General features: G+C 45.3%; 1 protein-coding gene across 1 annotated transcript; it reads right to left on the reverse strand.

Annotated features, from left to right (window-relative positions):
- Nucleotides 1–1,783: 1,783 nt before the first annotated feature.
- On the reverse strand, nt 1,784–27,322 carry DRGX (dorsal root ganglia homeobox). The gene is made up of 7 exons (XM_054035679.1): nt 27,253–27,322; nt 26,570–26,640; nt 22,575–22,672; nt 22,196–22,297; nt 19,539–19,711; nt 19,312–19,424; nt 1,784–2,308 (listed from the first exon to the last, which is right to left on the reverse strand). Exons 2-7 carry the CDS (start codon nt 26,601–26,603, stop codon nt 2,043–2,045), a joined length of 786 nt encoding a protein of 261 aa, XP_053891654.1. The 5' UTR covers nt 26,604–26,640; nt 27,253–27,322; the 3' UTR covers nt 1,784–2,042.
- Between the last annotated feature and the right edge of the window lie 239 nt (nt 27,323–27,561).

The raw sequence follows: 27,561 nt of genomic DNA on the forward strand, positions 1-27,561 counted from the left end.
AGTCCCTTTGCATCCCAAAGAGGTCATGAGGTTCTGTGAAACTCCTGAACTGAGATCCTACAGGCAGGAGCAGGAATTTTCCTGTCAATAGCAGTCAGCACAGTCCTATTCCAGGCCTGGCTCACTGGAGCAGAGCTCCACAAGAGTCAAGTCCTGCAAAGTGCTGAGCACTACCCCGTCTAGCTAAGGAGGCTCTCAGCACACCATCACACAGGGTGATAGCACAGTGCCTGGGTGGATAATGCAGCACTGCAAACAGTGCTTGGCTGAGATCGTGGGTCAAATTCAGCCCTTACAATAAGCAGCACAGTTCTGTTGACTTCAGTGGAATTTTCCCCATTTGCACCAGGGCTGATTTTAACTCTGTAACCTGATTAATTTAGGCCCTGAGCCAAAGACCATTGAAGTCAATGGAGTCTTTCCATTAACTTCAGTGCAATTTAGATTGAGTTCTAGAGTATTAGTTCATATGCTACTACGTTTAGGGTGAGTTTCGGGCTGGAGAGGAGACTGTATTTCCAGTAGGGTCAATTTCTCCTTCTCACTGTGCATACAGCCAACAAATTAAGACGTACTCCTGGCTTTCCAGTAAACTGACCAGCATCAGGAGATAGGACAGCCTGTTTTTGGCTCGAATAAAGGACTATCCAGAGATCCTTTCTTCCTCTTTATTAAAAATACAACACACAAGGAAGCATTTGCCCTTTTGCAACTCCATTTGCCACCTTCTCTTTCCAAACATGTTTGCAAAATGGCATGGAATTGTCCTAGAACTTTTTCAAAGCTCAACAATCCCACCTAAAAAAAGCCTTTAACTTCCCAGAAATTACTGCCATCTCCAGTACAATGCTGACATTGCTGCTTGTGAGTTATTCATGCCGCCATGGTACTTCCAGCATTCCTTATAGTGGATACAGGAAGTACCACAAACAATGGAAAAAATATTAACATGGAGCCCGGCGCTGGGATTTCAATCACTAGCAGTTTCATTTTGCTGGTGATCACTGTATTCTGCTGTAACACTTGATGGAAGTTTCACTCATTTTAGTACGATTGGAATGTGTTTGACTGTTTTCTGCTTTTCAGACCGAGGCTGGCTGGGACAGATTCAGTGAAAGTTGGTGACAGTGGAAAGTAGCAGGCAAAACTGGCACACAAAGGGTTACGAGCTCTCCTAGGGGTAGAGCTAAATAGGCCAGGGCAGACCCCAAATACATGGTGCCTCTGTGGCTTAGTTCCCCCATTGAACCAGAGGCAGCAGGAGCCACGCTGTGTGACAGCCCTGCAGCTCTGTGGTTTTGCCTGGCTTGTCCAAGAGCAGAGCTGGGGAGTCCCACTGCAAGGCACTGCACTAGTTAGCACTGCTGAGTCTCCCCATCAGCCCCCTGTGCCCAACTCCCTCCCCACCAGAGATGAAGGTGCGTGGCCAGTGGCAGTGATACGTGGCTTTCCACCCCCTGAGCTGTCTGTCTTTTTCTAGGCACCACCATTTTGAAAGGCAGATGCTCTGTGAGAGGCACCCAGGGAATTCCTGAGTGCTGCTACTCCTCTGGGAAGTGGGGGCTCGTCACGCAAAGGAAGCTCAGAGCCAGGTAAAGACCCGCCTGTCCCTGACTCCAAGCTGGGAAGGCCCAGGCTACCCCGAGGCACTGTCCCAAGCCAGGCCAAAGGTGTTTGGGGTCAATCCTGCTCCTCACAAAGCCAATGCCAGGGGGCATCGCTGAGTTCAGCAGGAGCAGGCCAGAGCCCTGGATGATTTGGTATCACTGGGATGCAAGGAGGCTAAAGATGGTATCACGGACGGTTCCAAACCCAGAAGGTGCCAGTAAATCAAAGGAATAAATCTACAGCGGCATCAGGAAAGCAGGGATGTGTGACGTGCAGCCGGAGTTCTCTCGTATTTGCTCTGGATCCTCAGGATCCATGGTGGCCTCATGGCATCTGGTCTGGAGGGGCCCACGTCACAGTCCATTACATGGCATTTCCCGAGGTTGAGGCCAAGGGTTCGTTGCAAGGAGCTGGTGGGTGGGGATCATCCATCCTCATACACTCTTCTCCCCATCCATCTGTTCCTTGGCCGGAGACGACCTGTTATCCTGGCTGTTCTCCAGGCCAGGTTTGGCCGGGGGGGTGGGGCTGCTGCTGGTGGATGGCAGGAGGTTGGCGGACTGCAGCACGGCCTCTGAGTGTTCCCGCGCTTTCATGCGCAGTGCTGCCACGCTGGCTGTGCGGTTGCTTTGGCAGCCATAGGTGGGGAGGAAGGAGAGGCCCATGGGGTCTGGAACGCAGCAAGAGCACAGCGGGCTCCCTGGGGGAGGAAAGAGACAAGCCACTGTCAGCTTCTGATAATGTGGTGTCACAACCAGCGCCAAATCCCCAGCTGGCATCACCCCCACAGCACCATTGCCTTCAAAAGAGGCTCCCTTATTCACAGCAGCTGTAGATCTGGACCTTCACTGGGTCTAAAGCTACAATCAGCTTCATGATAACTTAGAGCTGGGAGGAAAATGGATTTTCCATTCCTGAAAAATGTCTAGCTTTTGAAAAAACTATTTGTCACCATTCAGGATGAAAACCCAGCATTTAGAAAATCCTGTTTCAGTTTGACCATTTTTTGAGCTTTTTTTAAAAAAATGTATATAAAATAAATTACATTTTGAAACAGAAAAAGGTTGTGAAACAAAAAGTCAAAGCTTTTCTTTCCAGAAACGTCAAAATGTTTTTTCCCCACGATTCTTTTTCTAAACAAAATTTCATGGAAAGTGAGACAATGTCATGAAAAAATTTCATTTTAATCAAAATGTCATTTCCCATTGAAAAACCAGTACGACAAAAAAATTTCAACCAGTTCAAGTTGATGACCTAATTCGGGACTGATTCCCAGCTGGTGTAAACCTCATCATGCCATTGGCAGCAAGGGAGGTTCCCTGATCCACACCAGGTTGGAATCTGGCCCTTCCTTAGCTCTGAAGCTAAAAGTCTCCATGAACAATAAGGTGAATCCAACACCCTGAAGTTGGGATCCAAACTTTCTCCAAAGCTGGAGAGAACAGATGCTTACATCTCAGGTATTATTTTGGCCTCTTTATAAGGCCTGGTCCTTCCAAAAGTTGAGTGCACTCAATTGCTGTCAGTGGGCGTTGTGGATGCTCAGGTCCTTGCAGGATCAGGACCCATAAGAGCCAGAATCTGCTGCCCTTATTCTGATTAGTACCTTGCTTCGCACGCTGCCCAAGGCAACTTGTAAAGTAAGTTATTAATCAATGTGACTGAGGGCAGCAGAATTTGGCCCATAGATAGAAGTTGGTCGAGCCGTTTAGAGTCATATGCGGTCTTCTTCCACAAATTCAGCACCAAGCCCTAAGGTGCAATTTGATGCTGCTGAATTCGTTTCCCTGTGCTTCATATGGGAGATCAACCCCAATACTGAGATCCTTAATACTGAGATCCCCGAAATGAAATTCTGAGCTCTACAGGCATCTTTGAACTTTAACCCTGGATATTTATTGTGCTAAATGGGTAGTCGCCTCAGCAAAAAAAAAAAAAAAACACCCACCCAGAAACAGGAATAAGATTAAAGTGTAAAAGCACCCGCGCCCAAATGATGCCAGAGGCGTGTGCAAATCACCATCATTTCAATTTTGTGCTGTATTCGTCTTCAAACAAAGAGCCAGGAGATGCCTGGGAAATCCCCCTCTCTGTGTTTCATGAGTACTGCCCATGACCTTCCAAGCAAGACATTATTGCCAGTTATGAGAAGTGTCCGAGGGGCATATTGAACATGCTGCTTTGGTCAGGCCTGATCAGGGCAATTGCGCTAAAAGCATTACAGGTAGCGTTTAAGGCCAGAAGGGGCCATTAGATCAACTGTCTGACTGCCTGTATATCACAGGCCATTTACATTTCACCCAGTTACGCCTGTAGTGAGCCCAGTATCTTGTGTTTGACATTAAGAGCTGGGCTCTAAACTAGCTAAACTGGTGGGAAATGTCCATGACTGGGATCACCTGCAGGAAACTGCAGATTGTGTGAGTGGGTTCATTAACCCCTTTGATCCTGGATCTATTTTTCTTTTCAGGAATGAGGGGGAAAATTATTGGCAGCTGGAGGGGGTCAGGAATTCCTGTGCCCTGGGGAAAGTGCAGATGCCAGAGCACTGGAGTAAGGGTGGAGTTGAAAACACAGGCGATAGGCAGAGAAAGGAAAAGTAGGAAAGGAAAGGGGCAGGCAGGGCTGTGGGGCAGGTATTAACTGCTTAACCCCCAGTAACACGCACCCATTAGCCTTGTTAGTCAATTACTGTGTCAATTACATCTATCTGTGTTGTAAGGATCATTTTGCTTCATTGCACCTACCATCCCACAGGGCACTGCAAACTTTGCCATCTCTAGCAAGAAACCACTTGTTCCACCAGTTGATCTGCAGTCTCGTGAAATGCAGATGTTCTGCTACGCCACCCAGCAGTTCAGGGCAGGGAAGAATCCCACATCCACATGAAGGCGCAGGGGGAGTTAGGGAGCTGGGATGGATGGAACGGAGCCATTCCTACTCTTCTAAAAAGTGCTGTGGGATCATTGATGAACTCAAGTGGTGAGGACCTTGGCTGTATGGCTCATCAAAAGGCAACACAGCACCCCCAGCCATAACACACAGCAACAAGCACTACTGACTGAATAGTTAGCACTACCTCCTGGGTTGTCCTTGACAAGGCCCCGCATCCAATTCTGATCCCACTTGTTCACACTTAGCTTAGGAGAGACAACAAGACACCAGATAGGGGAGTGGGTGTCTCTTGAAATACAAGGTGACTTGTTCCATACTAAAAACTTGGCTCCTTTGTAGCTAGATGGGCACCATGTTTGCCTTAACAGGCTGTACCCACACACTGAGGGGAGCCCTTGTGGCCAGGTTTTCCTGGGACAACATCTCTGGGGCAGAGGACATGACTCCTGAGGGGGAGTGGAGGTCTGGGGAAGTGGTCTGAGGTTGAATACCTGGCTTTAGGGCCCGAGCCTGGAGTTCCATTAGCTGGTTGGGCTGGAGCTGCCCTCCTCCAGCAGGACTGAGAGACAAGGCAGGAGATAAAACAATAGGGAGAGTGTGGAGCATGGCTTTCTCCTCCCCACCCCAGTGCTAAAAACAGAAGGGAGAGCCCCCTCCTCTCCCTAGCCTGGGGTGCCCCCACTCCTTGGCTGGAGTGATGAGAACTCCCCCTTCTTGTTCAATTGACTTTAAACCCTGGACGGTTCCCAGCCAGGCTCCTCCAGAGAGCCAGGACAGCAGGTGTGAGGGGAAATGTAGTCCCTGCTGTTGGTCATATTTGTAATTCTAGATTCTTGTGAGGCCTGCTGGGAAATAGGAGGGGGAACTTTGGAAGGAAGTAGATTGTGCTGATGGACTCACCTGGTGGCTACGCGCCAGGAGTCCCATTACATCAGTGCAGCTGTATTTTACTTTGGGAGGATTTGGGGGCAGATGAAGGCCAGTGGGGCCAGGGAGACATTTATTTACTGGCCTGGGACAAACTGAACGAAAGCCCCTCTCCCCTTTGTCCCCAGCAGGGCAATGTGTCTCTGCCTTTTCTAAGTTCCAGACAGTCCCGCCTTTTCTGTCTGCCTGCCCCATGCTGCCACTTTGCCCCTCAATGTCCTGGCAAGTGTGTGCTAAATAACCCATAGCAAGTGCTGTCTAACTCCCTCCCATTGTACCACTGAGCAAGCAGGAATCCCACCGGGGGGTGGGGGGTGGAATCCCCGTTAATGCCTCCTTGGGTCGTGTCTGAAAGGCATGGGGAGTTCAGGGACAACCTGAGGGCAGAGCCATGGCCCTTCCCCCTCTGCAGCGATGGCTGAGCTACAGTTCCAACATGCACTCCCCCTGGGGAGCTTCACAGCCAGAATTCCTCCAAGGGACTCCAGCAGCCCCACAGCTCCTGTGTGCCCCCTTCAGTACTCAGGGCAGAATCCTACCCTCAGCCAATCCCCAGCAGGCAACGGCACGACAGACCACTACTGATGCAATGCAGCGTCTGCATCTGATCTTTCCAAGCCAAGGACTTGCGTTAATTTCAGCAGTTAATATCCAAGTTAAATGGCTCATGACAGAGTGATGGATTTTATAACCTCCATGAAGCAGGTATTCTTCATATTACAGAGCTAATTTCAGTGCTACTTGGTCAACATGAATCTAGACAGTTGTTTGTTTTCTGGACATTAGCAAAACTTCCCAGGGACAGTTATTGGATATTAGTTATTCATAGGAAGGCTTCTTGAGAAAATGCTTTCTGAAAAGTCAGGAGGAAGTGTGGAGAGTTTATTAATATAACTGAGCTGTCTTTTTAACCCCTGCAATTCTCCTAGACACAGAGCTTACGATCAGTGAAGTAACACTTCTGCCGTGCCTTTTTTCCAAATTAATCCCACTGTGCTTGCAAGTGTTACTAAGGGCTAGTCTACACTAGAAGCGCAACAGCAGCGCAGCTTCATCAATGCAGCTGCGCTGCTGTAGCGCATCTGGTGAAGACGCTCTATCCCGACCAGAGAGCTCTCCTGTCAGCATGATAAAACCACCTCCAGGAGAGGTGATGGCATGTCAGTGGGAGCAGTCCACACCTGCGCTGGGGTCAGTGTAATTTACTACGTCACTCAGGGGGCAGCTTATTCACACCCATTCATCCGACGAAGTAGGTATTCACTTATGCTCCAATACGTCTGTTAGTCTATAAGGTGCCACAGGACTCTTTGTCACTTTTTACAGATCTAGACTAACATGGCTACCCCTCTGATATAAGATATACCGACATAAGTGGTAGTGTGTACGAGCCCTAACCCATTGCACAAACCCCAGATCCTAAACCTCCCAAACTGGCATTCACAATCCAAACCTGCAGATGTTGCTGTCTCTAGTGGGCTGAATATCTCTACCTTGAGGGTGTTTGATATCGGACACTAAATTTGGTAGAGACAAGGTGTGTGATCACAAAGATCACACTAGATCTGATCTCTCAGTTCTCATCCTCAAAGGAAACCTGCACAACACCTCCAGAAGATGAGCCTGGGAGCTTAAATGCATAACTTAGCTAGACACTAAAAATCATGGACTGAATAGAAACACTGGATTTATGGCTCATTACAATAATCTATAACCCACTAACCCCTTCTGCCCCCAGTTTTTTTTTCTCCTCCCCCCTCCCTGTGACTAGAGAGGTGTTAACTGGCCACTTCACCTTGAATGGTCCCTTGAAATATGTGTTAATTACTTATGCTAAACAATCTGTTCCAACTTGTATTTAGCTGGGACACTCTGAGTATATTTCCCAAACCTGAAGAAGAGCTCTGTGTAAGCTTGAAGCTTTTGTCTCTTCACCAACAGAAGTTGGTCCGATAAAAGATATTACGACAGCCTGCTTGTCTCTCTAATATCCTGGGACTAACATGGCTACAACAACACAGCATACTGAATTTTGTGGCTTTCAAATTTAAATAACAAGGTGAAGTTTTGAGCACATGAAAAAGGGCATTTATAACAAAATCTGCACAGTATATAACATGAAGTATAATTTTTTCTACCCACAAACAAATACATCAGTACGCTTATCCCCACTGAAATGCAGCCATCTCTGGGGTGAAATGCAGCAATGGTTTAACAGCACAGAGCGGCATATCATGACAGTTTAGGAAAGGAAGCAGGACTATGATGTTCTACAATAAAAAAACATGATTAGGTTTTTCCAGGCTTTTAAGAAATGTTGCTGCTTTTTCTCACTATGAAAAAGAAACAGATAGGGAAAGAAAATATCCAAAAATTAGATCTCATTTGTTTATATGCACTGCACCTAGTAAAATGGGAACCAATCCAGATGTGGCAACTGCCAGCAGATTCTACCACAATATCAATGCTAATATTCAGCAGTTCTTTTAAAAATCCAGATAGTAATGCTGTGTTATTTCTGTCACTGTCATTATTTCCCACTGGCCATCAAGTGCTGTAACATTGTGATTTAGGGTATGCCTACACTACAAAGTTAAGTGGACGTAATGCAGCTTACGTCAACCTAACTATGTAAGTGTACACACAACAGTGTTCCTTCTGCTGCTGTAACTCGCTTGCTATGCCAGCCTAGTAAACCCACCTCGACAAGAGGCGTAAGGCTTAGGTCGACACAGTTCAGGTGACACAGTATCTATACAGACACTGTCTGTATAGACACTGTGTTACTTGCATCGCCTGTTGGCTGTCAGGGTGGCTGACAGCCAGAGTGGTGAAATTGACAAGAATGTCAATTTCACTACTGGTAGGATCCCTGTTTTGAAATTGAGGTGGGAGGAGGTGTTCCAGCTCTGAGCCCAGCAGTGCTGACAGTTGCAGTCTTGCTGCCTGGCACTGAGAGCGCAGGCTGGGGCCTCCCTGCAGAGCTCCCAACTGGAGTCTGGCTGCTGCCCAGCCTCTCAGCTCCCCCCTCCACAGGGAGTTCCCTCTCACGGGGAGTTGAGAGCCTGGGTGGCAGGTAGGCTCCAGCTGGGAGCTCCCTCCCATGGGGACCAGGGAACTGAGATTATGGGCTGTAGCCAAGCTGGGAGCTCTCAGACCCCCATGCTGCCCCTCCGAAGTCGCTGCAAGCACTCCTGGTGAGGATGCACACCACCAACTGAAGGAGGGTTGTGTGGACACAAAAAAAATGCAGTAATTACTGCGGTAGCTGAATTGTGTAGTGAATTGGGAACATAGGTCGACTTAATTGTGTAGTGTAGACATGGCCTTAGTCACAGAGCACCTGACACTACCTACATTGGAATCAATAGCAAAACTCCCACTGACTTCCGTGGCAGCAGGATTAGGTCCCGAACCGAGAGAGGGAAAAGTCCTGATGTTTCATCAAGTTCAGCACCCAGCTCAGCTAGTCATTTTTTGCAACCTTTTTGTGAGAATAGTCGACCTCCCGACACGGCCACTCAGAGTCCTTTGGAAGGGAAGGAAGTGGGCCCAGGTAACACAAAAGCGAGGCTAGCATTAATTTGGCCAGCTGTATGGGAGGAGAGGGGAGGTAGAAATTAGTATCTCCCCTTCTGAGGCCACCCTGGCTGAGTTCAGATGAGTGTGAATAGACTCAATTGAATAAGAATAATTTTTGCTCTATGGTTAGCAAGGGATAAAATATTTATCAGTTTTCAATACCAATCTAGGTTCTTTGCTTAATAATTAGATCTGCTATTACCCAGTGGCTTTCTGCAGTCGAATGCAGTTGAGCTACCCCCGGTGAACACATGGATACCCCCATCAATAATTCATCCATGAACTGCTTGCCTAATTTTCTTTGCCACTAAAATGCCTGTATGATGGTGGGTCAAATTCCATTCTCAGTTATCCTGTATAAATCCAGAATAACTCAATTTAATCTAGTGTCGTTGCTCCGGGATCATGCTGGTGTAAATGAAAGCAGGAACTGGCCCTTCATTACAATACACAGTAGCAAGTCATGTGAAGGCAGATTTGATTCTAACCTCACCTGTGTAAATGGGCAGTAAGCACAATGGAGTCAGTGGAGCTATATCGGAATAAAGCAGCATAAGTGACTTTGGAATCGGTTCCCATGCCTTCTACATGCTTGTCAGTGGGCCTATGGTGGAAAAGCGCATTGACTTCACTGGTATATGCATCCACGCTTGCCAGGGAAGAACTTGGCCCATTATCTCATTGCAATAGCCTGGGAGTGCCTGCAACACTACTGGAAAATAAACAGTTGTTCTTAATTACTGAGGGTACATCTACACAGCAAACAAGCAGCCATAGCTGGCCCGGGTCTGGGCTCGGGTTATTGGGCTGTAAAATTGCTGTGTAGAGGTTTGGGCTCCAGGACCCTGTGAGGAGGGGAGTGTCACAGAGCTGGGGCTGCAGCCCAACCCTGAACATCTACACAGCAATTTTTAGCCCCACAGCCTGACACCTGTGAGCCTGAGTCAGCTGATCCGGGCCAGCCGCGGCCATGCCACGGATCTTTTATTCCAATGTAGATGTACCCTTAGTGCCTGATCCACCTTCCACTGAAATCGATGAGAGTTACTCCATTGATTTCAAAGGGAGTTGGATCAGGCTGCTCCAGTACCGCATGTGAACTGTTTTAGTTCAAGAACTCTCTGCCTCCTGTATACTAAATTAAAATACACAATTAGGTTTCCATTAAGTTACAGCAAATTCTGCTGAATTGATCGAAGCCTCCTTGCATTCCTATATGACATCATGCTTTAAAGGCTCAGCCTGAACATAAATATTTAATGTAATAAATACAGTCTGAAATATTTGATCCACTTGGCAGTTTAATTGATCTACTACAGAGACTGACAGGAAAAATTAAATTAATTCTGTCTTGTCTCTGCCAACAGCACATTTTAATTGTAAAGGTACTTGAACTACAATTTGGGTTACACACAGAACCCTTTGGCCCAGTCTGTGTTGTTTTAATGTTCAGAGTCAGCGTAGGAAAATGGAAGTGGAGTGGCGCATATATTGATTTAGGAATATTCAAAAATATATATCGGGTATATATGATTTTAGCTCAACAGTTTCAGAAATTCAATAGATCTTCTTCTTGAAAGCCAAAAACCAATTCTCCTCCTCTCACAAACTCTGTGTGGGGGTGAAAATCTTAGCTGGAACCTGAAATTGTAGGAAATGGAGTATCTATCTACCTTCTGCTCCTTTGAAATCCTCATTTAAAATCCTGGGCTGTGGCACGTCACTAAATGCTGTTTAATTTACAGTAAAGGGGTGGGGGTGGGGTAGAGTTTTTTCTTTATAATATTCAGCTGGGGTTTTTTTTCAACTTGTTTGCACCCACATGAACCCCACACAGTAAAATTGCCTTTACCAGGGATGTATGGCCAGCCAATACCCAGAATACAGACTTTAAATTGCTATTGAGATTTGATTCAAAGGGGGCCTAACCCAGTGTTCCATGATTACTACAAACAGCCAATATACCTAGTTGCACTCAGGACTGATCAGTGGGAGGGTAAAAGTGGCCTTTTGCTAACTTTCTGGCTCCTTCAGCCTAGAGCTGGTAAGGGCCCACCTGGTCCCTGGTGTAACTTAGAGCAGCTTCACACCTGCTATAAATTCACATTCCCAAATTGCCCTAGTGTAGGGGAATGTCACCCACATCTCTTTTCTTCCAGCCACGCCCTCTGCATTGGAGGCTGGGAAAGGGTGGTACAGAACAGGCTACGCTGGCTCTAATAGTCTAATGCCACCACGATTTCAGATCTGCCAGGTTTGCCACTGGAGCAGCGCAAAGCAGGCAAAACAGGGCTGAGGTGGTGGCCCGGTTAATTCAATGCGAGCTTTGGCTGGCATACAATACAGCTTTGGGTCCAGGGTATTTCACGTTACATGAATTGTACTCACCCGTTTTACATTAAAGGGAAGCTCATTTTTCCATTATTCCTGTTATTAGGGCAGTATGTGTGGTGCACTAAGCATTGCCCACACACGTGAGAAGAGACAATCCCAGCTCCAAGGAGTCCGTATCCAGCCTTTATGTGCTGTTAGTGCAATTCCAAAAATAATTTAGGAACCTGCGGCCGGATTCTGCCTTTGGCTGCATGGGCAGGGAAGCCCACAAGGGCAGGGCATGTGTATCTGAGAGCAACAATAATTCTTAGAAACAACCAGAATTTAGCACCTCCCCCACCACCTTTTCCCTAAGCATCTTCAAGTCCTCTCCAAACAGGTACAATCCTTCACCTTGTGGATGTGTGCCACCCTGTGTGAGGTCGGAGTGAACACCTACACCAGTAAGTATCGGTCTCACCACCAAGGCTTGGCAGGATTCAATCCTCCCACCATCGCTGTCATCCCCCATGAAGAAAGCCATGCCACAAAGGGCCTGATCCTTCTTCCCACTGAAATCAACAGCAAAACTTCCATCTACCTCATTCTATCTTAGCTACTTATCTGGCCCCCATTACCTTGGTATCTGAGCACCTAACACTCTCTAATGTATTTATCCTTGCAACATCCCTGTGAGGTAGGGCAGTGCTAGCATACCCTTTGTACACAGGGAGCTGAGGCACTGAGAGACCAAGTGACTGTCCAAGAGCTCCCACAGGGAATCCGTTGGAGATCAGAGAACTGAACCCAGGTCGGCACTCTGACAACTGCACCAGCCCTTCCCCCATAAGGCAGCAGCGCTTTTACCTCTCTGCACGAGATAAGCCAGGATTTGAACCTGTGTTCACCTGTGCACAAAGCAGCAGCTTTTCCACTTTACCAGATCACTGCATTGGGTTAGCAGAAGGAGATCCAGACAGATTAAATGAGTTGTCCAAGGTCCCACACCGAGGAAAGCACTTAAGCACGTAATTAAGTGCTTTCCTGAAGCAGGGTCCAAATTGCGACAGAGCCAGGGAAGAGTACCTGGGAGTCCTGATTCCCAGTCCCCTATTTTTTACACTAGATAACATTTCTTTCATCTTGTAAACACCTGTTCAAGCATAACTCAGGATCTTGCATGTTTCATTCCCAGTCTCTCTCTACTGAAGTGACATTTGACAAATTCTCCTCATCTGTCCATAATAAAAATTTAAGCACAGCGGAGCTACATTTCTAGCCCGTTTACTGGACATTACACAATTAATCCTCCATAATGCTCCCAGCTGCAAGCACAGCAGCAAACCAACCATGAAAGACCCTAATCAATGTTGCTTTGGATTAGCCGCTTTGGTATATAACGTGCAATGCTGGTTCTCTATCCATGGCGTGGGGCTGCTAGGAAAACAGAGCCAGCTCTCACTCGCACGGGAAGGAGCTGGGAGTGAATTATGAAAGTAATTCCCTGGCAAGTGTAATTATTTTTCTCCACATACGCTGCACTATGTATCGCAGGTTCTCAGGAAGTTTCAGCTGAATCTAACGGACGCGCTTTTGGCCTCAGCCGCAAGAATAGCAGAGCACTTCCGCTAAGAACGGAGATTCTTGTTTACACGCATTAATAACCTCTTCTCCATTAATGAATTGCATTCATACTGTCATCCATTAAGGAGGTGCTCTGAGGTCTCTCCATTTAGAACACTAGCTTCTCCTGATGACTATTGTTATGCAGCCCATAAATAAAGCTAGTATTTCCCCTTCATATTTGAGGCTCTGCAATTAAATCTGCTAAATGGACTGCATAGGCCTGGTTTACGGTAAGTGATTTATCTTGGAACATAGGGGAAACATAGGAATTGCTATAGTGGACCAGTGCAGTGGTCCCGTCCAACTAGTCCAATTTCTGATGGTGCCCAACGCCTGATGCTTTGATGGACTAAAACAAGCTATTTCCAATCCCCAGGAACTTAGTGGATGACTAGTATCCTGAAACATGAGGCTTTATATCTCTCATAAAGGCTGATCCCATTTATGAATGCAATGGTGATTCTTCAACTGATAAACTGTATCATCTTGATTAATAGATTTATCAATTCCAAGGCCAGAAGGGACCATCGTGATCATCTAATTTGACCCTGTCTAACACAGACCAGAGAACTGCCCCACAATAAGTCCTAGAGCAGAGCTTTTAGAAAAACATCCAATCTTGATTTAAAGATTGTCAGAGATGGAGAATCCACCACGATCCTTGGTCAAGTGTTCAAATGGTTAATTACTCTCACCTTTAAAAATGTAAACTTTATTTCCAGTCTGCATTTGTCTAGCTTCAACTTCCAGCCATTGGAGTGTGTTAGATCTTTCTCTGCTAGATTGACAAGCCCACTATCAAATGTTTGTTCCCAAATGTATAGCTCTCGTGGTGGCTTGATGATGACTGTCTCAATACAGTATTTGATGGGATAAACACCTAGGAGGGAGAGGAGTTGTCCCAGATGATAGAAGGGGTTAATGGGATACAATTAATATGGGGAGAATATAGGCTGAAAATCAAGAACACTTCCTGATGGCAAGATGAGCTACTCTGTGGAATAGTCTGTGTTCTGCACCATGATTCTCTGATGTTATAGTACCAATGGCCTGTTTCCTTCCTGGATGGCCTTAGAGTGGGAATATTCCCTTTGGAACAGATCTGAATTCCTGAACCAGCAGAGGTCTGGAGGCATGGGGCTCTTTTCCTGAGAGAGCAGGGTTGACTTTGCTTTGCTCTACAGCAACATTTCCTAGTCTGTCGGAAATAGCACTCACTGTGCTCAGGCCAGGGCCGCCCGGGGGGAAAATGGGGGGAAAGTGGGGCAATTTGCCCCAGGCCCCGGGGCCCACAGGGGCCCCCACGAGAATATAGTATTCTATAATATTGCAGCTTTTTTTTATGGAAGGGGCCCCCAAAATTGCTTTGCCCCAGGCCCCCTGATCCTCTGGGTGGCCCAGGCTCGGGCCAGAGCTGCAAAGCTGTGCTGAGTGAATAGTAATCTCTGAGGATGAAGCTCATCTTGAATCCCTGCACCATACGAGGCTAGTCCTAAATCTCTTGTCTCAACTGGGTTGCCTTCCCCTAGGAAGGCCCCATCCTGCCATGGTTTGTATCACAAGGTGTCAGATCCAGATGGCATTTGTGGATGGCTTTGGACAACTTGGGCCAGGTGATCCAAAACTGAGAGGAGAAAACGTTTTGGTTTCTTTACACAGGCTACCCCTAGTTGTAGAGCTTTCAGGTGATGGAATGAAAATGAGCCTTGGGGGGTAGAATAATGGTTAACTAGGCGAATCATCATTTATTATTAGCAGCATTAATTTTTAATTGTCTTCCTCTAAAACGTCCATTGAATATTGTCCACTGATACTGGCCTGTTGCTGAACTAGATGGCTCAGTGGTCCAGTACAGTCCAGCAAATCCTTTTTCTCATTAGGAACTGTAAAATAACCTAAACTTTCCAGTAATGTTTGGTTCACTGGGCATGCACCACTCATCTGTGAGTCACTGCTTGCCAGGCAGGCTGCTTTCACTGTCTTATCAAGGAACACATTAGCAGGGGCTGTTCTCCCAATCATGGGCATGCACAGCCCTTGCTGCCATTCACAGGACCCACCACAGATGGATCCAGAGACACCGGTAACATTGTTCTGGGGAGATTCATGCTGGATGGTGTATGACTATGGAAAAGGCACCTTGATTCTGGGGGGCCTGTTTTACCTCCACAGGATATAAATACTTCTGCTGACTCAAAAGCAGTCACGCATGGCCAGCATGACAGAGATCCTAAGAGTTTTAGGTCACCTGACTCCTGCACTTTGCAAAAACGCTTCAGATCTTCCCTGCAAAGTTAGACTCTCCTTAATTCTCCCCTTTCCTCCCCGCTCCATTCCTCAAAGAAAAAATGGAAGGCCTGATTCTGCCATTGTTACTCACCCAGACTGGCATCTTACATCCCTCATTGATGTTGACAGAACTACTTGCAAGATAAGGTCCTACTCAGTGTGAGTAACTGTGGCAGAATCCAGCCCTGATTCCTCTTGCAAAGTGATTCTAAAAGCAGTTTCTAGCCATGTAGGCCACTTCAATCATCTCCAAAGATAAAAATGTAATATCTACCCAGGGGATTGAAATATCCGGGGGGGGAGGGATAGCTCAGTGGTTTGAGCATTGGCCTGCTAAACCCAGGGTTGTGAGTTCAATCCTTGAGGGGGCCACTTGGGGATCTGGGGCAAAATCAGTACTTGGTCCTGCTAGTGAAGGCAGGGGGCTGGACTCGATGACCTTTCAAGGTCCCTTCCAGTTCTAGGAGATGGGATATCTCCATTATTAATTAATTAATAATATCTACCCAGGGGTTGGATTTTCCCCTACTTCCCCACTGTCCTGGTTACAAATTAACTCCCAAACCAATGTAAGTTACTCATAGTTTGTGGGGGGCACAGGACGAGAGGGACAAACCAAGACGCTGGTTGAATTCAACAAGATGTAAAAATGATTTACAGACTCTCTTAAACACTGTGTCTCTCTCCCCTTTCCTTACTTCCCCTCCAAACTGACATCTGGGGTTTGGTTCTGCTTTCACACTGGTGTAAATCAGGAGTAATTCAGTAGCATTCCACTAGTGAAAAGCTAGCATAACTGAGATCAGGATGAGGCTCATGGCTATTTTGCCCAGTAGTTCTAACCCAACACCGTTTGACCATGAAACTAATTTACCAGCTGAGGACTCAATCCTGCAAATATTGAGCTTCTGTTGATGTAAATAGGAGGTTTATCAATTATGCAACTGAAATCTGCAGTGTGGTCAGAAACCAGTATTTTACCCAACATAGCTAATCCTAATAATGAGGATGTCCACCTAAAAACTGGTGATATAATATGGTCCAAGATTTGCAAACCTATGTCCTGAATCAAGAAACAATTTAAAGTCACAGACTCATCATTTTTTAAGGCTACAAGGGACCATTATGATCTTCTAGTCTGACCTCCTGAATAACAGAAGCTAGACAATCTCATTCAGTAAACACAGGCTTATGTCCCATTGAGCTCAATGGGAGTTAAGCACATGCTTAAGTGTTTTCCTGACTCAGGGCTCTAGTGAGCTGGGAAAGTGTAAGCAAATTTGCTCCCACAAAAAATCCAGAGTCAATAAAAATTCAGCTTGGCTTCCGTGCTGCAGATCATGTCCTGAAAGGCCAGTGGACTGGGGTTTGTTTGGGATCACACAGCACAAACAAGGGGAAGAAGTTTGTTAAATTGGCCCCAAACCTTTTGTTACTCAAGTCCTTCCTGCCTGTTCAGACATGCCTGCTTTGAGATTTGCTTTATGACTAATCCTACCAGGTAAGTCTGTCTGCCTTTCATCACATCCATTGTCTTTTTAATGCACCCATCATCACAGCATTTAGATGCCCTGCACACCCGTTAAGAAAGGCTGAGATGGATGCACATGTTGAACCGCCACCCTGTGCATAATTTTCTTAATCCTGTTGCTTTATCTCCAGGGCCACTTCTGCAGTCACTGATCTTTGAGGAGTCCTTGTGGCACCTTAAGAGACTAACACATTTATTTGGGTATAAGCTTTCGTGGGCTAAAACCCACTTTTAGCCCATGAAAGCTTATGCCCAAATAAATGTGTTAGTCTCTAAGGTGCCACAAGAACTCCTCATTGTTTTTGCTGATACAGACTAACACGGCTACCCCTCTGAAACCTGATCTTTGAGGCAGGCCTTTGCAGAGATGCAGGTGGCAAAACTTGGTCTCATCCTATCTCCAGTAATATGATGTGCCATAGTGGATGCTGACCAACCCCACTCTCTAGGAGTCTCTCCTTACTCTTTGCCAACTGACACTCCCATGGAGATCACAGCAGATATCTTAGGTCAGGGAGAGAGCTGTGTTCTTCTCTGAGAGACACCTTTGTTGTGTACCACTTCCAGGTGCTCCCCTACCTGCACAGTCCCTTCCCACGCCATGTGGATTGCAGTCAGTGCTGCAGAGAAGGGGAACACGCTGGAGGTGGGAAGGAGCAGTGTCGGGGAAAGGTGACGATGTTTTGCATGTGATCACCATAAAGTGGATGCTACAATTATTTTCCAAGGGCTAGAAATCAACCCTACCACATCAAACGACAATACCCAACTCCCACACACATACAATAGAATACAATGCTCCCCAAAAGGTAACTGTACAAAAATGTATCCTATGCTCAAAGCAGCATCTCAGGTCACTAGTTCATCTCTGTGACTGGCAATGTCGTGACATACCAGGCAGAACAGACCCTTCCTAGCCCCCCACTACATACAGATATGCAAATCCATCCTGGATTTCTTAAGTAACGCCATTCTGCAGTAGCCCGGAGCTCCTAGCCATGCTCAGGACTTTCCCCTGTGCACGGCAGTAAATATTAGCCATGCGTCTGAGCCATTAAATCTGGGTCTGGGTGCAAACTTCTCCAAAGTTTGTGTGGGAAGGGAATGCTCGGCTACCTAGCTTTAGTTCTGACCTGCCTCAATTCAAAGCACGTATTTGGAGCCAAATTCAGGGAGCCAGTCCCCAGCTGGGGTAGCTGACTGTATATTCTGTGTCTCTGCAGGAAACTAGGGAAAGGGAATCCTCCTGCCTGGAGGCCCTGGTACTGCTCCAGGGAGGCTGTTTCAGCCCAAGGGATGAAGCCAACCTCCACAGCCCCAACCTGCTACTGCCGCCGAGGATTTGTGCAGAAGATCTGTCTAGCATCAGATCGTCTAACTTTTTATGTCTTCCTGCCCAATTCCTGAGAACTGTCATGCCAGCTGCCTCTCTGGAGCTGGGGTCTGGTCCAGGGCACACCCTGTGCGACTCCTCCCAGATCCAGTCCCTGGCCCTTTGTTCACCAGAACTACACTGGCTTCGTGACTAGTGTGGATTCTGCAGCTGTAGAAGCAATGGCTGGATTTGTCCCCGAATGCCAGACTCAGCATCAGCAAATATTAACCTGCTTTAAAATTCACCAAAATACATTTATTGAAATGATAACACTTGCTACCAGCCCAAGTGGCATGAACACAAACCAAGAGAGTATTCTGAAGGGGACAAGGTTCAGTTTTTACTCCCAGGAGATGCACTTAAACTCTCGGTAACTTTCCTCATGAAATGTATTTAATACATAGATGCATGTGGCACAGAAATGTACCACTTTGTGCTTGGCAGTATTCTGGGACTTCATGTTTTATAAATCTATAAATTGAATTCATCCCGGTTACACCCATAGCCTTATAAATTGCTAGGCAAAGAACAGCTAATGGATCAGCTGGTAATTTATTTGTAGAAGATGCATACTACGGCATTTTGGCAACACTAAGGGGCGTGGGTACGGAGTGTTCCCATCTCAATGCATGGACCTGAAGTAATGGGAAATTACCTTTGTATATCCTCACACACTGACGCTCAAGTAATGTAATTCTTTAGAGAGGTCCTGCCAGGCAGAAAGATAAAGATTGGGCTTTACACAGAGATCTGCTGCAAAAGCAACTGCACACAGAGAACGGGTGGGGCACTCAGTAATAGTGCCAGGGAATGTATAATGCAAAAGGACATGTAGAACTAATTTATTAGTATAAATTTGAATCTAAAAAAATGCATGCAAAGTACATCTGAAAGGGCCAACTCTTGTTTGCCTTACTCCTATGAGTAAACCCACTGACTGCAATAGGACTAGCTGCTAGAGTAAAGAGAGCAGGCTTTGACTCAAAATCATGCAAAATATTCAGTTAAGGACCCAATACTGCACCTGTTCCTCCCCATCAAAGTCAGTGGGGTTAACCGCATGAGTGCAGAGAGGCAGGATTTGGCTTTTCATGGGAGCAAGCCCTTTAACCTGAAAAATCCACTTTTGTCTTTCACTCCACATTTAAACAAAGAGACTCTTTACCTTTCAGAGAAGCGACGTGAGATAAAGCTTGAGCATAGGTGGCTGTGTTGAGAAGAGTCCCAGGTAGACATGAGGGGAAGAAAGGCCCGGTGGGGCCAACTGATCGGCTTAGGCTGAGAGAGAAGAGAAAGTAACTTAGAAAAACAGAATTGTTTGATTGAAGACATCAGTGAGTGTGTGTGTGTACGTTTAGAGAGAGAAATTATGAATGCATTCATTACCCTTACCTCTGCTGAATCTCTAGGCTCTCCTTCTTGTTCCTAGTTTGATCAACTGGAGAGGGGGAATTTAAGTTCCTTACTGGGGGTGCCACCTCAGTCATTGTTTCTTTAGAGCCTTCCTGGTCTGATGCGCCTCGTTCCGTCTTCCTCCATTTAGCCCTTCGATTTTGGAACCATACCTAAAAGAGGAGAGAAATCAATGATGAATGCCCTGTTTAACCAGACACGAAGCAATAAAGCTGCCTGTGAATTACTATTTCAGTAGAGACAGTTGTCTGAAGCTCGCCGAAAACTTCTCCTTTTCTCTTGTGGAACAATCAAGTGTGTCCTCAGCAGGATTTTTGCTAAGCCCTTACAAGCACAATTACTTCTGTCTCTGAAAACCAAACTGTGTTTAAAAACACTCAATAGGAATATTTTAATGACAATTTTCTTCAATAGTAAGGCCCCAATCCAACACAGTGCCCCTACTGACCAACACCCATCAGCAAGTGCTTAACTTTAATTTCCATTGACTTATTTGGGACTTAAGCATGTAACTAAAATTAAGCACATGCCAGTGTAGGATAGATGCACATAAGGACTTGTCTAAGTGCTTAGTTGATTTCAGACCCAAATCCTTACTAAGTTTCAGCTAGGATCAAAGAAGTCAGAAATGAAAAGGCCCATGAGAGGTCATTTTCTCCATCCAGTTTTTAGTGGTGGGATGTTGCCTACAGTATATTGTCTGGCATTGTTGCCTATAGTAAATGTCTCAAGGGATGGTAGATTATCTGTTAGATTCCAGTCTAACAGATCTCACTGTCTGAAACTTTTTCCTGACATTCAGCCTAAACATTCATGTTCTTAATTTCATTCCATTATTCCTAGTTCTCCCCCTCCCATCCCCATATCATTCTTCTTCCCCCCTTCAAATAGTTAGGCAGGTTGAAAATGCTGAAAACCCCCCTTGAGCCATGGGGCAGGCAATGCACCTCATGATCACCGAATGGCCAGCATTGTTATTATAATTATTATTCTCCTACAACTTCATTTTTATTTAGCTAGCTTTTAATTGCATGTATCAGCAAACGTTGAATAATGATTTTATCTATATTCTAAATTTAGGGCAGTTAAATGCAAAGCAAAATGCAGACACTTTCTTGCGTCTTAATTGAATGAAGGTCACAGCTATAACAACATTTAATTGAGCTATTTTTCATTATCATATTTTAATGACTTTGCACTGACAGTTGCCTGCTTCTGAGGAAAGAGCATGATGAAGTCGTTTATTTCCCTATTTAGTTATTGTTTGACAACATCATCTTCGATTAAGACTCTGCTTTATAGCACATTAATCATATTTGAATGAGCAAGGGGTATAAATGTAAACATATCTCCCATCCTCTGTGTTTCCCCATGTCCCTGCATGAAAGCAGACTAAACAAATGCTTGCATCTATTGTCTGTTTGCATAATAGCCAACAACAAGGCTAAACACCAGTCCTCAGCAATCTAATTGTCACCACCCCTATCTCACCCTTGCACCTTCCAGAGAGAAGTTATGATCTTCCACTTCTGAATGCTCGATAATTGTCCCATTTATCTCAATTTGCAGTTCAGTCTTTAGGCACCAATAGCCAAAATGGCATTATTTAAACAAAAAAGCAAAAAAAGACAGCACCTACAATGCACTGGCAAAAGGGGATTTTCATTTCCAAATAATAATCAGTTTCATTTGCCTGTATATGACCAATGATTCATGTTCAGATTTAATAATCAGGATCGCATAATCTGATTATAGGAGAAATAATTTGTTTACAATCCCCTATTTACTGCGGTGAATTCCATTATCGCTCTTCAGCCATTGGGTTTTAAGAGATACTAACATGACCCTAGGGAACAAAAGGCAAGCTGTTATATTTCCTACAATTAGATCTTTGCATAGTCTTAACCCCGAGCACCTACATTGGGGGAAAAAACAGCATGCAGAAAAGCTCCATAAATAAAATGAATACATAATTGTGCTCAAAGAATGGCTTGAAAACCAGCGGTGGATGCTTGCAAAACTATATGCATCCATCTCATGCGACTGCAGGACTGCAGCTCTCAGCAGAGTTTGAAAACACTTAAATAAAGTTAATCTATGGATCTGGGGAATTTTTTTAAGAAGTGGTGTTTGTGGACCGGGCTAATTATGGGATCAAATTAAAGGTGTTTAAATAGTATTGCAAGCTTTTTAATCCACCTAAATGCAGCATTTTGAAAGTAGTGGAAGGGGAGGAAAGTTAAAGTAAGGGTTTCTATTCTGGCAACTGGACTCCTGCAATTGACTAGCCCCGTTGCTTGGTAGTGGTCATAGCTGCTTTGGAGAATCACGTCTCAGCTCTTTTTTTATTTTTTCCAAAGCAAGGAAATGGATGTGCATTGATGTAATTTAGTACCTTAGAGACGCGGACAAATTAGTGTAGAACATTATCACTAGTTAATTATGAATGACCGATTAATCAACCTAATCTAATATTCCACATTATGTTGATGTTATTAAAGTGCATCATGAAAATGACAGATAGTCTTCATTTGCTTTCTTTGGCCAAATGTGCACTCTGCAATCATGATGTCAAAAGGGAAAAAAAAGTTTGCCAGTTTTAATATCAGAGTTAAATAATTCACCAGAATGTTTACCTGCACCCTGGCTTCTGTGAGGTTGATTTTCATGGCCAGCTCTTCTCTAGTGAACACATCGGGGTAGTGGGTTTGAGCAAAAACTGCTTCCAGTGCCTCCAGCTGGTTAAAGGACGAGAGGAAATATCTATCAAGAGGAGGGGTTTGGGTTTGCTGTCTGTCTGAGTTGCTGGGGTTTATCCACGCTGGTAAAGGGGGAATCTCTGGATGCTGTGTTCCCCACAGCACAGCCACAGGGCAGACTGAGCCAGGCCGGTCAGGCTGTATCTTGCGGGCTGTAGGCAGCAGGCTCTATCCGAGGGGCTTTCTGCGCTCCGCGGGGAGGGGCAGAGGTGAGCCTGCAGGGGCAGGGACAGGGAAGGGAAGGAGGCGCCCGTACCTGCTGCAGGGTGAACGTGGTTCTGTTTCTGCGTTGTTTCCTGCGTAAGAAGCCATCGTCAAAGTCTCCCGTGGAGTGGCCTCCGAAGGGGGCAGAACCTATGGGGGCAAGGGACAGGGCAGTGCCTGAGGAATGCGTGGGGCTCTGCGTAGGTTCCTGCTGGGAACCCGGCATTGCCTGCGCCCTGCAGCGCGCGGTTCCCCCGACCAGTTCTCCCCTGTGGCCCGGACTCGGACCTCGGGGCGGTGTAAATCCGGAGTCACTCCATTGAAGTCACCCCAGATTCACATCAGTCTGGCTGAGATCTCCAGCGGGCCCTATGTCCACTTTACTTGTCCAAGCCCCAAAATACAATAAAATGTTCCAAACTATGAATATCCCCTAAACCTCTCCATTTACCCAGCGCCAGGTGTCTGACTGCAAGGCGCAGAGGTGCTGGAAGCGGACACTCTGCTCCGAACTTCTGTTCCTGAGCCTGTGAGGGCCGTGGTGCAATCAATCCATTTCACAACAGGACTCTCCGCTGAAGTCAAGGGGCGCTGCTACGGAAACCCAGATGGCAGCACACGAGCCAGCCAGGGTGACCACTTTGGGCATAGCGAGAAGGAACGGAGGGTGCCTGCTTTCAGGCACTCAGCTCCTTACATCTGTGTTTTGTGGTTTATGTCCCCTTATTGGATGGATGGATGGATGGATGGATGGAAGGACGACAGAAAGAAAGAAAAAGAAAGAAACCTATATTGAAGCGGTTTGGACGCAGAGGGGGACAGAATAGACGGTTATTGTTGTTCTGTAACTTGGGGCAGGTAGCTATTTAGGGTATTTACAAATACATATTAAGTCCGAACTCTATCAGCGCATCAGTTTCATTACGATTAAATTAACTTCTCGCATTATCAACTGCATATTATTTACCTGAAAGGCTCCAGCCTGACATATAAATGTGTATTCATTTCCTGATCAACCACAATGGCTATGATCTATAGTGTAAATAGAAGTAACCATTTATAGCATGAATCTGAATTAACAAGTGAACTTTTCACCTGACGGACTGCATTCATTCCCTTCGATAATTTATGCTAGCGATTCAGTGGTATGTGTTTCTAAAAGATCGGCGAAACAGTTGCATGCGTGCATAGCAGCTAACTCGTAAATATTCACATTCTGTCCATTCCCAATTATAAAAAGAATAAAACAAGAGCCTGTTCCATACATTATGGATGATTGAATTGCAAATTTACCTTTTAGAAACAAACCAGGTATTTTAAAAATTAGAATAGTATTTGAAAAGTCCCAGATCAGTGCATTTCTGTTTGTTAAACAGCAAAACTTATTTTGTTTGAATGTTTAGAAACACTCACCCGCAAGCACTCAAAGTCACCCTAGAGCTAATGCTTTGCTTACTAACCTCTACCCCCGAAAGTCGAATGATGTGTTGAACACAGGAGTTTATGGTTGTACAGCTCCTAGCACAATGGGCTCCTGGTCCATTATCTAGTCTCCCTAGGCGCTACCGTACTAGAAATAAATTATAATAATAGGAATCCCAGCAGTCTATAGAAACTATGAAGAGCGAGAAAATGCACCCTTTACTGGCTGTGAGATACTGATCTTAGACAGACGTTGCATTAGGGCAATATGTAGTACTGTAAAATCAGCTCCTGTCCATTCTTGTACAAGGATTTTCTAACAGAAGCAATGACGGCCCTTTCATGTTTTCAGATCAAACCTGGGTGTTAAACAGAGGAAATGCCCCTTTTGTTGAGGGCTGGCGGTAGGGAGACAAACAGTCTACATTTTAAATTATGCAGTCGCCCTCACTTCAAGGATAACCTTTTTTGTGTTTATGGCCCACGGAGTTAGTACTATTTAAATCTGGTTTTTATACTTCTTTTCCTTCCCCTTCAGTAACAACAAAGGAGCAATCAAGAGTTATTTAATCAGATGGCCCCTTTCCCTGCGAAATGTTTCTTTTCTGCTATTTTATGCATATTTTACACACTATATTGTTCTGAATGGTACTTGTTCAGAATTCACTAAACAAATTATTTAAAAATAATACGACTAATTAGTTGAATGGCATGTTGGTATTATATGCACTACATGTAATGAGTTGCATGTTGAATACCTGTATCTGGCATGTCTTTAGGGTTTTGTATTATATGTCATCTGGCACGTGTAAATTGTTAAGGAGCTGTTATAATGTGCGATAAGGAGGTGTTTTCATCTATCCTGGGCGTGCATTTTGCATGTGTATTAATTTTGGAAATAAGAATTAACCCATAAACTAATCTTTAGATACTTATAGAAAGTGGATTTTGACTCGGGGGAATGCTCTGAAAGAGGATCTATTTAAAAAAATAATTCATAGATTAATAACCGGGGAGTATCGTGTCAGTTTCTCTACTGCACATACAGACCGAATCTGCATGTCAGCAAATCACGATGCATATTGTGTGGAAAGTTTCTCACTCCTCATGCACAGTGGCTAATAATTTAGTACCTCAGCCAGTTTCCTAAGCAGAGATACTAAGTAGAGAAAAGTGAGTCATTCACTAATCGATTGTCATTTAAAACAAAAAACAAAAATAGTTTTGACACTTTTGCGTGTGTGTGTGTGTGGGGGGGGGTACTAGAGGAGCATTTTGAGCTTTAAAAAAAGAGAGTTTAACTTAAATTGCCAAAATATTTTCCCCAAGTTGTTTTTTAAAAAAAATCACATCCTGGGAAAACTCACAAAGAAAGAATTTATTTTTGAGGCTGTTCCGTAGGAGAGGTGCTGGTAGCCATAACTCCAGCCCATATGCCAAGCTTCTGCTTCTTCGTCTAAACTGAAAACAACTTTCAGGTGTCATTTTCAGGAAGGGGGTTGACAAGATCGGCTTCAGGCTGATCTCTGAACACACCACGGTCGCTTTTGAATGTGTCATTTTTTAAAAAGTCACAGCGTGTCTGGTTTTGAGCAATAAACTACATGAACAAATTGTCTGGCATGCAATGGGAGTTTGGGGGAAGCCCTGTATAAAGCACTTGGTTAGTGCTGGTCCGGTTTAATAGCTGGAATAGAGGGGGTGCGTGTACAAAACTGGGCACATCAAAGCTCGGGTGAAGAGATGGGGTATTTTCTGTCCGCTGAAATCCCTGACTCTCGGTGTTTGCAGGCTAGTTCTGTAAGTGGCTGAAAGGGGGAAAAATCCCCTGTGCTGGGTGGAAATGTGTCAGCTGGGTAGGAACCCTCCACTGGTTATTTAATCATCGGGAGCACATGCAGAGGACAATGGGAGAGTCAGCCCCACACGGGTTTTCCGCTCCGAAAATGAACTTTACATGAGTTGAATCTGGTTTTATTCCGAGCCTCTGACCAGGCAAGAGGCGCTCCTTCAGCCTCGGCCCGGGTGACAGGGCAGATCTGATACCGGGATTACAGTGGAATCGCAATTGCTGCAATAGCCGTAATAAAAAAAAAAAGCCCATTTAAAGTCCTCTCCTTTCTAGCCGCTCCGCAGCACGTTTGTAAAATAGCATTAAAGATTTATGCGGCCCCTTTGGCTACAAGGGGGGGAGGGGTCCTGAAAGTGTCCCGATTACAGCCGTGAAACCAACATCTGTGCTGGTAGGGGAGGAAAGCATTTCCTTCGTAGCCTGGGGCTGATCTGTGGGCTCTCTATCCACAGAGGGGAGGCAGGTGGCAAAATGTCATGGGGGGGGGGGGGGGAGGGAACACAACAAAAACAAGGCACTTCCAACATAAATCAAATTAAAAAAAAATACCCCCCCCCATCCCTGCCTCCATCCTGAGGCTGGAGGAAACACCAAGTGGTGCTATTATATTTCCTCTTCGGGTAACGCTGAGCTTTTCTGCTGTTTCCCGATGGAAGGGGAAATCAAGGAAGAAATGGCAAAATCTGCAAGGTTCACGGGGGTTCACTGCCCAGACCCACCCCCGCCCAAAGTGAAACTTCGGTACTTACACGAATTTGTGCCACAACACTCACCCTCTAACTGCGGGGGACAGTGGAAGTAAAACATTGCCAGGAGCAAGGCAAAGGACGGCGGCTGTCCAGAGCTGCGAAACAAACACCAAAGAGTCATTCTCCTGATCGGAGTGATACGGATTTGCCCCCCCAAAAATCAGCCAACACCCTACCCTCCCCCCCTCACAAAACAACTACAAACCCCAGCGGCGAGATTTCATCAGGCGGCAAATAATTATTAATGAACAGACAATAAACTGAGCGCTCCTATAGAAACTTAGTGGTGAGTCCTCACCCCATCTCAACAGTATCAGAAAATAATCGCCTCCAATACTGTATACAGTGATCTTAAAAGAAGAAGAGTTCATTGCTGGTGGACAGCATTCAGAACCAACAAAAGTTTCTAAATTCTCTCTCTCTCTCCACAAATAAAACACATACACAAAGGAGAACTACCTAGAAATACTAATGGATTGATTTAAAAAAAAAGTTATTTTCCAATCTAAACTATTCTGACCCAAGTAAATAGCAGCAGTAAAACCTTCCATTACTCTAAAGGCTGTCTTCATTTCAAATGATCCAATCCACTGGAAGCTGCGTTCAGTTTGGGCACCAGTTTCCTTTTAAGCAAAATAACTCTTAAAATGTACATAGCGTGACATCCCAAATCCGGAAGGTAAATAATAAGAAAAAAAATTCCATACCTAAAACAAACAGAGGTAAAAATCAGCAGTGAGATTTGGGGTGATTTTAATTGGAATAAGATGCTGTGAGTTGTTGGCTGCAGAGACAGAAGGGCTCTGCGGAGTTCTGGAAGTGGCCAGATGTCTTTATATCTGTCTACAGCATGCTCTGCCTCTCAGCACTTGCCTTTATAATCTCACGCATAATTGGCCTTAATCTGATTATTTCCAGCGCTGTCTACAGTGAGTAACTTGGATAGGTCTATTGGGCCCTACAAATGGCCCACGTGGTGTGTGGAGGAGGAAAAAAAAGCGTCATTTCTCAGCAAA

This window comes from Malaclemys terrapin, chromosome 7 (genome assembly GCF_027887155.1).
Source record: "Malaclemys terrapin pileata isolate rMalTer1 chromosome 7, rMalTer1.hap1, whole genome shotgun sequence".
In the NCBI taxonomy this organism is placed as follows: Eukaryota; Metazoa; Chordata; order Testudines; family Emydidae; genus Malaclemys; species Malaclemys terrapin.

Excerpts from the sequence above, each read along its gene's own strand:
- DRGX (XM_054035679.1), bottom strand. The coding sequence starts at position 26,603 with ATGTTTTACTTCCACTGTCCCCCGCAGTTAGAGG. Across the intron at positions 22,673-26,569 it reads CTGTCCCCCGCAGTTAGAGG|GTTCTGCCCCCTTCGGAGGC; the intron begins GTGAGTGTTGTG and ends TTGCCCCCATAG. Across the intron at positions 2,309-19,311 it reads TCACGTCGCTTCTCTGAAAG|GGAGCCCGCTGTGCTCTTGC; the intron begins GTAAAGAGTCTC and ends TTCCTCCCCCAG.